This window comes from Phoca vitulina, unplaced genomic scaffold (genome assembly GCF_004348235.1).
Source record: "Phoca vitulina isolate PV1807 unplaced genomic scaffold, GSC_HSeal_1.0 scaffold14, whole genome shotgun sequence".
NCBI lineage: Eukaryota > Metazoa > Chordata > Mammalia > Carnivora > Phocidae > Phoca > Phoca vitulina.
The window spans coordinates 30,299,767-30,309,980 of NW_022589717.1; the positions used below are offsets into that span (position 1 = coordinate 30,299,767).

The following is a 10,214-nucleotide window of genomic DNA, read 5'->3' on the forward strand; positions in this document are numbered from 1 at the left end:
CAACGTTTTGGGGGGTGAACCGCGCAGGGTCCATCTGACCCTGAAGCCTAAGGAATAAACTTGACATTAATCTGGCTTTCCAGGCGGTCGTTGGGGGCTTCGCAGTTTTTCAGCTGACCGTTGAGAGCCGCGCGCTCAACGGTCACTGGTACGTCCGAGCGCAGAGGCGCCTTGGGTTCCAATCGCCAGAGCGCGGGACCTGGACGCGCGGGTCTCTAGCCGACCCGCGCGCCAGCTGAGAGCAGAGAGGATTCGGGGCCTGTAAAAGGGAGGACGATCCGCGGCGCGTGGGACTACGTCTCTAGGGAATTTAGGAAGGACTCCGCAGGCTTTGGAGGTGGGCACGCTTCGCAGAGTAAATGAAAACACTTTAGTAAACCGAGGTCTCTGGGTATCCAACCCTTTAGAGGGAGGTGGTCTGGCTCAGAAATCTCGCCGGAGGGGACTTTTCCACTGAAAACTTTGTCCAGAATGCGCCCCAGTCCAGACAGGTGCAGGAACTTTTGCGCGGCCGCGCCTCGGCCACTGCTCTAAACGGCCGCTTAGAGGCCGCAAGAGCTTAGGTCGCGAGTGCCAAGGGCAACCTGCATCTGGAAGCGGGTCTCAAGGAAGAACACCGTACCGGGGGGCCCGTCAGCCCCCTTCCAAAGAACCCGCGGACCCGCGCGCCCCTCGCGGCGAGCGGCGCTGGTCACCGGCGCCCAATCAGCGCTCTCGCCGGGTCTGTGACGGCGTTCGGCCCCGCCCCCTTGACTGGGCTAAAAGGCCTCGGAGAAGGCTTCAGCCCGGAGCTCCGCGCGCGGCCCTGCGCCCCGACACGGACCCCAGGTGGGTTTCGTAGCTTGTTGCTCTCAGCGCCGGTGCCACTGTCCCCGCGGTCTGCCTCGGTCAGGTCCTCATTCTCCTCAGTCCCCAGGGCGGGCGGCCAAGCTAATATCCAGGCTTCTCTCCTTTCCGGGGCTACCGGCCTGCAGGTGAGGAGCAGCGCAGCGCCCCAGTCCGGCGACCTCACCTAGCCCGGCCAGTGCCCGAGCAGCGGCGGTCCCCCCAACGCTCCCTTTCCCCTGCAGGATGAAGAACCCAATGCTGGAGGCGCTGTCCCAATTGCTGGAGAAGCTGCTGCTCATCTCCAACTTCAAGCTCTTCAGTTCGGGCACCCCGGGCGAAGACAAGACGAGGAATAGTTACAATGAGATCAGCTCCTTCCTTCGCGGCGACGTGCTGGAAGTGTCCCGGACCCACCTGACCCACTACGGCATCTACCTGGGCGACAACCGTGTCGCCCACATGATGCCCGACATCCTGTTGGCCCTGACCAAAGACAAGGGGCGCACGCAGAAGGTGGTCTCCAATAAGCGTCTCATCCTGGGCGTCATTGGCAGGGTAGCCAGCATCCGTGTGGACACAGTGGAGGACTTCGCCTACGGAGCCGACATCCTGGTCAATCACCTGGACAAGTCCCTCAAGAAGAAGGCGCTGCTCAACGAAGAGGTGGCGCAGAGGGCGGAGAAGCTGCTGGGCATAACTCCCTACAGCCTACTGTGGAACAACTGTGAGCACTTTGTGACCTACTGCAGATTCGGCACCTCGATCAGCCCCCAGGCCGACAAGGTACACGTGTGACTCGCCGGTGGGTTCGGTGGGGACGCCCTTTCCCATCCCTAACCTTTTTCTATACTCTGGGATCAGGGATTGAGTTCTAGAATGAGTAACGATCTCTCTGGTGTTCCTAAAGGAGGCCAAGTAAATAAATAGCGTTGTCCCTTGCAAGGTAACCTCAAAATGCGGGATTAAAGAGTATGACAATGCAGTACCGCTGCCAGCGATTCCAAATCTACCCAGTTATTGCTGCAGAGGTCGTCAGGGTGTCCACCCAGCGTCATCGAAATGACAAAAGGACAGGTGGGGGTTGGGGGGGTCAAGAGAAAATCTGTCGCTGTGTGCTTGCAAATTTTCCCAAGAATTGCAATTGGAAGAAAGGCGTTCAGAGTTTGTATTTTATCTATAACCCTGTGTACAAATTGTTGTGCCTTTAAAATTAAGGAAGCATGCAGGTTTCTCCGTCTGTAAGCTGCAGAGTGAATTCCCTTTGCTTAATATAAACTATCAAAATTCCCAGTAGGAAGACCTCCCTGGTAGATCCCTTACTCCGGTGTCTGGCTTCAGAGAAGTCATTTCCTTGGTATTCTGAATTCTTTCTTTGAAGGCTTTAATCCCCATCTAGACTTCCTCATCGTTAGGCATCCTTTAACCCTTAGCTCCAAAGGTGGGATTGTTTATGGGTCCCTCAGAGATAAAAACAATTGGTTTTCAAGAAGGTCCGTTCAATGTTGTAATTTTTATGAGCACTTAAAAAAAAACGAACAAACAGTATTAGCATTGAAGATGATTAAATTAGCCACAAATCCAAAGGGGTGGGGGGGGGGAGGGTGGATTTTTTATTTCCTTTTGAAACCTCTTAACTTAAAGATAATTAACTTTTTAAGCCTGCAACTGCATTTGCAATTAGTAGCTTTCTCAGGCTTCACTGTAGTTGTTAAAGAGGTTATTGTTAATGTTCACTCTTAACTGAAACCTGGGCCATCACCTAATGAGCTTCACATTTTAGCCTTCATGTTCAGATACTTTTTGGACCAAAAGAATGAGTCCATGCAACCGATTTTGTATTGCTCCACATCTTGATTAATTTTTTGACCCATCTGGGAAAATCTTTTTCTCCTCTGTGGCAGAACATACAAGTACTATGCTTTTTATACATCAGTATATGAAACTTTTTATAGATTATTTATAGAGCCACAACAGACTCAATCTAGTAAGATAAAACTATAGTTTGAGCAGTGTGCAATGATTTAAGAATCACAGCCCCAGTCCAGGCCTGATTAGAAATGAACTTCACTACATTTACAAACACTGGCTCCAAAAGCGTACAAAAGGAAGCAGGTCAGATTTACTTAGGAACCAAGCAAATTATTTCTCTAAGGAAAAACTGTACTTCTATCCAGTAATTAGCAGTTACCCTTTCATGGAACACATATAGCGCTGTATTCTGTATTTTGACCAAAAACAAACAAACAAACAAACAAAAAACACGTCACAAGTGCTTTTTTGAGGTAATAAAATATTTAATCTGCATAAATAGCTAGCTGGAGTAGTTTTTCATCTTTGGAAACTTTGTAAGGTTTTACAGAAGTAGAGAAATATTTTAATTGCTGTTGCTGCATAGCACCTCTTGTGAAACTGAGTTTTTGTCTTCACTTTGAATGGTGTAACAAACAATTTGGCCAGAGTAGATTTCCCGTGGAAAAAAAAAAATCCCCATCCCCAAATTTCCAATTCTAAGAACTGTTTTTTTGAACATGCCTTGAGAGAAGTAGGTCATTAATACTGAAGGAGGACTGATTTCTACTTTTCAGAGATGTAAGGAATTACTTGATTCAGGGTCCGATTGTTGAGTTCTCCATCTATGTATACTATTGTAAGCCTAACACTGAGAGTTGCAAGTTGTCTCTTACTTAAATTTAAATTTAAGTTTATAAACACTTTGAAGAGCACTTTCCCTCATGAAAGCACAGCAACTAATTTGAAAATAAATTGGAAGAAAACATTTTGCTTTTTTGTGATGTGAAGCTCTTTTTAACAAGTTTAGAAATCTTAAAATTAAGGGAGTTTTATATTACTATTAACAATTTCAGTGTTCTGTAAACTGTAAAGCCCTTAATTACTCTTATTATGCCTTATGCTTTTTCAACTCTTTTTTTTAATGTTGCTGGTACTGCTTTTTATTGCCAAAAAATGAATGCAAATACCCCTTTTAATTTCTGGGGTTTCCGTACTCAAAAAGTGCCCCAACAGGCTACCTTCTAGCAATGCAGGACATTCCCTCCCGTTGAGCACCACCAGAGATGCCTCCTTGGGCTAATGGCCAAGTGAACAAGAACAGGGCATTAGAAATAAGATGCTCCTTGAGAAAATCTGCTTTTGGGGAAAGGAGTCCACCATGCTTCTCCGTTTTCCTTAATTAACAATTATTGGGAAAAAGACAAATAGAGCGTAACTGTACGAAGACAGCTTACTCATTTACCTAAACGCATATCTTCCCATTATTTGCCAAGCACCTTTTCTCAGTGTCCTGAAAACTTCATTTAGTTTGATCTTCACCACTTTAAGATTGTGTATTTGGGACTCAATGTTTTTGTTTCGCAGAAAGAGACAAATCATCTGTTTGACATGTAAGAAAACAACATCTGGATAACTAACAGGAACAGGAATTTGTCTAGAAATTGTATAAAAGTATGGATAGAGACAACCTTACAGTCAAGATAGTGCATTAAAATATACTGGGCTTGTATACTCTGCCCATTAAGAGTTTAGAAACCTAGCTGTCCAGGACCGTATAGGCCACTGGAGGAGACCCTCAAAGCATATACAATGTCATGTCTAGAAAAGGAGCTTAAAACTAGTATGAGTAGCACAAGTCACATACAAAAACGGAGCAGTTCATTGCTAAATTTTGCCCAGACAGTGATGAGGTAGAGCTAATTGTCAACAGATGTAGCAGTAATAGTAATCATCGTAATGCCTTACATGTATGCAGCATGTAGAAGAATACTTTTGCATTAAAGATCTCACTTGATCCTCACAACAACCTTCTTATTCCCATGGAAGAGAAGAGGGTAGTCTGGACAAGTTAAATGATTTACATGAGATTTACTGGAGCTAGTAAGAGGTGAACCAGGACTCAAATATAAGCCATCACTTCTGAGTAAATTTGGTTTTTAAAGAAGAACAATTCCACATATTAGAAGAATGTCTTCCTCAGGAGTAGGGATCATATTTAATTTACCTTTATCTCCAGCAGCCAATTTTATGTCACATAATTGATTGAATTTAATTTACTCAGAGAATGGGATATGACCAAAAAATTAGACTTTCTATGCCTTTAGATTTTGAGACCTATGAGGACAGTTTTCATTGGTATCATCAAATTTTCAAATGATGAGTTGTAGGAACTGAATTCACCAATAATAATAGGCTAAATTTTATCACTCAAGATTAGAGATTCCTTTGCTTATGAAATTGTAGAATATGTTATTGTTATTGACAGGCAGTTTAAAGTTTTAACCTTTAATCCTGAATAACTTTTATGTGGTTACATTCTCTGTAGTTTTCTATAAAAAGTCTGTATTTACAAAGGCAGCTGCCTTTGTGAACCTAGTTGCCTGAAGCATCATTTCAGTTACTATGGGATGTGGAATCAAGAAACTGAACTATTCATACCTTAAATTCTTTCTGAAGTCATAAGAGAAATTCTGGTTTTTCTGTTAGACAGAAAATAGGTGAGAAAATTATGCTTTACTATTTGGTACATGTCATTCTTTTTAGACTCAGCCCCCTTTTCTAATATTCTTAAATTTTATTTTCCAGTTCTGTGAGAATGTGAAGATAATTATTCGTGATCAGAGAAGTGTTCTCGCTTCAGCGGTCTTGGGATTGGCATCTATAGTCTGTCTGGGCTTGGCATCCTATACTACCCTTCCTGCAATTTTTATCCCATTCTTCTTATGGATGGCTGGCTAACTTCATATCCCCGTGTCATGTTGTATTCTGTGTATAAATATGTTTATATTTATAGAGCACAAGTCAGTATAAGCATCGTCAAGAAAAATGTGACCTGTAACACTGTGTTCTGGATAAAAATGTGACTAAGAATCACGCAAAGTGCTTACTGTGTAAGCCCAAGAACAAAGGCTTTCTGAATCTTCTCAGGCAGTTCCATTTTAAAGCCCTGTGCAGATCTTGGAAACGTGACAACTTGTGATAGAATTCATCATTACAAGAGAACCGGCCCCTAAGATGATGGCCGCAGGAGAGTATTTATTTATTTTTTTTCTCCTGTAATCATTGTTCTTCTCTCTTAGGCCTGAATTTGAAGATTAGAAGACTTATTGAATGAGACCACTAACTTCGTTGTAAATTTTTGTTTCATTGAAAAACTTATATTAAACTAAGAGAATTTCCCTCGTTCAGATGAGAACATGTTTGATGATTGGCAAAAAAAAAATTCATGATCTGTTTTTTTTCCCCATGTATTACATATAATTCCCAATAAGTCAAAAATACTTTCATTACTTGAAACCACGTTGGCGAAGTTAGAGTTTAATGATAAAGTAACTGACCAGAACTATAGAAATCTGTGTTTTCCTGCAGAAATAAGCTACTATAGCATCAGTTGAACAATCTGATTTGGCTTTACTTACTCGGAAGCCTGGCATTCATGTTTTCTTTTTTTCCTTTTATGTGTCACTGTGGTGACATTAAACCACTGTGAGAGGTAAATGGATATAGGATTGAAGTAATTTGTATACCTGGAGTGTGTATGTGCCAATTAAATATGCAAATGTCTGCATATACACGGACTGATGAGAGACAAACGTTGTTCTTGATTGCTTTATAATACCAGTGTGGTTACTAGAGAGCATTTGTAGAAGCGAATGTAAAAACAAGTTTAATCTGTTTTCTTATGACCTTGCATCCATGGTATAACTTTCATATATGTTATTGGATGGTTTACCTTTTAAAGCACTTACTAATGTACTGTATAATTTTTAAAAGTCCTCAGATTTGTCTTCTAACAGATTTCTTCATTTCATTGCAAAGTATAGTTTCCATCCTTAAAAGAAGGATGCCACAAGGAAATAACTGTCTGAAGTAGTTCCTGAGTGTCTTAGTGCCACCAGGCGTGTAAATTGATTACACTGAGGCTGTTTTAATATCAGGGTTGAGATGTAGCACTGTTAAAGCAAGCTTCAAATACTTTTGTAGAATTACCAAATTATAAAAACTAGGTCATAAGCTAGACTTGCATTTCAAGTACTAAAATTGCTTTATAAACTATCAGGAATCACAAGATAATGAGTCACATAATGAGTGATATGGGGAGACTAGAGTCGGTTACTCAGTGATTTAACCAGAACAAATTTAAGAGCAGATTTTAGTGTAGCTGATGTTTTACTGCCACTAATTTACAACAAATTCAGTTGGAGTTTAATAATAATTGAACTTTGTGTTTAGTCATTTAAAATGTTTTTAAATAGTCAAAACACAAAATGGCAACACCACAGAATAAAGGTTCTCTGGGCCTATTCCAACCACTTAAAATTATCTTAAGTATGTATACATGAAAACAATTCTATTGTATTAGTGGTTTTTTACTTACTGTATATTACCTTTGTAGCATCTGTTTAAATAAATCGATTTTTTTAAACATATGGTGTCCTCCTAAATAAATACCTTTTTTGCAGATTTCAGTATTTCAGGTAGGAAAAAGCACTGCCTGATGTTAAATCTGTGTTCACAATAATAATCCCTTATTAAACGCTGAGGGAAGTATTAAGGTTAGAATTAACATAATTAGTCTTACTTCATATCCTTAAAGTAAGATCCGATTCCTCATTCATTTGAATGTTCATTATATGCCAGGCACTGACCTGTTGTAATTTCATGGTCTGGAATTAATATTCTTATTTCTAAACTACCTATAATAGAATGTATACAGTGCTGCAGGAATACGGAGGGAGAAGCAATTAAATCTTCCCGAAGGTCAGAGCAATCTGAAGTAGGCAATCTGGCATTAGGTTGAGAAGCAGTAGGAGGTGATTTCATCACACCGATGTTCTACTATTTACAGGAAGAGGAAACTGGAAGGAAGGTTTTATTTATCCAATATTCCACAACACTAGAATTTGTTGAACTTAGGACAAAGGAAAGTTTTGTTTTGTTGTGCCCAGTTTGATTAGTTGCTTAACAAGGTAGAAGAAGCACAGATCCCTGATTGTGGTTGTGGAAGAAACTGAGCCATTCCTGTGTCTCTGATGAATGCTTCTGGGCTTCATTAGTTAAGATTCATCCTTAGGATTCTGCAAGTTCCTTACAGTTCCAAATTTCCCTTCTAACTTGTGAAATGGTTACTGTCTAAGGCAGCTTTTTGTTGCTTCTTTTGTTGTCATATGTAGATGAAGGCCAAAGAACTAGCTGGGGCTGAGATGAAATAATGTGTCAAGTACCATACAGGTAATAGGAATGAAAAGAAGAAGGAGACGTGGACCTCACAGTTTATGGCCACACTGATGTAGAGGCATTAAGACCATGCAACAGAGCTGGTGTAAAGCACAGAAGATGACCTGGTTAGTTTTAACCGATAAGGCCAAAATTATAGCGACTGCGTACTGAGACTTGGAAACCTGGGATGTTTTCCAGGGGTACAGATTTTGGGTAGGACGTTCTACACATTGGGAACAGTATGAGCGAATGCAGGAAAACTACCCACACCATGCCTGCGCACAAGTGGGAGGCACTCGACTGATGACTGAAGCATGGAACTGCATGGGGCATTCAGGCAGAGGCAAGTGGTTCAGAGGCTAGAGTGGAGCAAGGTTGATAAGGAGAGGTTGGAAAAAGAGAAAATGATCAGGTGGGTACAAGTTTTGTGCAGACCAAGAAGTTTAGACTTTATGAACAGGCAGTGGAGGTTTGAGTTCAGCAAGGTAACTCCCAAAAGTATAGAGGAAGGATAGGGCATGGGGCAAGACAAAACAAGGGGCTCTCTTAGGAGACTAGTTATGGTCCTTAATCTCTCAAATCAGGGCCTGTAATTGTGAGGGTGGGGAGCAAACATGTCAAGGAAATCTCAGCAGACTAGCCAAATCCTTCTATTTGACTCATGAGTAACTGTTGGTAGGGTGTCAGGGAGGAGTCGTGCATCCCTTCCTGCCAAAAAGTTAGTTCCTGAAATATAACTTCATGTGGTGACTGCATGTATATTGGATATTCCAGATTGTTGTTCTGCTAGTTCTGTTGTCTTTGCAAGGACAAGCAAAGAATTACAGATTTGTTGTTTAAAAATTTTTTTTCAGAATAGAGATGTATTTCTTATTTTTCCATTTCTGTTTTATACTATTACTGTCAAATATTTAAAAAAAAAAAAGTTTTCCAGTGATATCACAGTTATGTCAATGGCAAAGTCTTGTTGTGATAGATGAGAAGCATATAAGAAATGCTGATTGCCAATATTGTGTTTTATATAATCTGTTTAGAGATTTTTATCTAACCGAGATCTGTTAGCTCAACTAGTTTTATATTTGGTATATATGTGCATGAAATAAAATCAATTTTATATACTATCCTCTCTTGTCTTTGAATTTGATATACATAAATATTTTTCTAAACATGGTAGCCTGAAGAATTTTGTCTTTCAAGGCTTCCTTTACTGAACATAGCTAGCTTTACATATTTGAAATTAAAACTATGTGGATCTGCCTTCACATTGATATGATCTATGTTATCTACATCTGGAAGCTGACCTTGATTATGTAGAAAAAGGTTCTGCATGATAGGAAATAACAATTCTCCTCTCCATTCCACAAAGCCAAGCAGCAACAACGCATAGAGCCCTGCGCATGAACTCAATCACCAGATATTTAACACTACCAGTGTGGCCTGCCATTTTACTCTGGCTATGGGTCGAGCAGGGATGCAATGTGAGTAGCAGCAAATCCCAGGGTCAGTCTTGAGATACATTTACAACATTGCAAAGAACCACAGAGGTTACTGAGCCAAACCCTTAAACATCTAACCACGTGTCAGACATGGAAAATCAGGCACAGAGGTTGAGATACTTCGCTATTACACAAATAACCAGAGGCAGAGCCACAATTTGACTCCAGTTTTCTTTCCTCTATATGACCTTGGCTTCCTGCGGCCTCCCGTAAATAAGGCAAGCTTTCATCCAGTGAATGTATTAGTTTCTTGCAGACCTTTTGTGTGCTCCAAGCAGGGCCACAAAAGAATGAACTAGTTGGAATCTTAGTCCTATAGTTACTCAGTCTCATGAGAAAGAATGGCAAGCAAATAGGTTTCAAAACAATGATAAGCTTGTACAAGTGTCAGAAGGGAAGAGACAAAACCTATACCTGTCCGTTGCGGGCCAGTGGAGGAGAGAGATGTGAAACAAGTTTTCAATGATACCTTAATTGAGTTGTAAAGAGTACAAACATTTGAAGTGAAAGAGACCTTTCTCCAGGCCAGTACAGGCACCTGGAGAAGCACATACAAAGGACAGAGCCAGGAGAATCCAAAGCATGGTTGGATTACTACCAGTCCCTGAGAACAAGTACCTGTGTTTATATTGTTGCTTTGAGAGAAAAGTACCCCTACTG

The 10,214-nt window shown here is 41.1% G+C and overlaps 1 protein-coding gene across 1 annotated transcript; it reads left to right on the top strand.

The window, feature by feature from the left end:
* Positions 1-754: 754 nt before the first annotated feature.
* LRAT (lecithin retinol acyltransferase) lies at positions 755-7,168 on the top strand. The gene is made up of 3 exons (XM_032412736.1): positions 755-828; positions 1,071-1,611; positions 5,425-7,168. Exons 2-3 carry the CDS (start codon positions 1,072-1,074, stop codon positions 5,575-5,577), a joined length of 693 nt encoding a protein of 230 aa, XP_032268627.1. The 5' UTR covers positions 755-828; position 1,071; the 3' UTR covers positions 5,578-7,168.
* Positions 7,169-10,214: the final 3,046 nt, after the last annotated feature.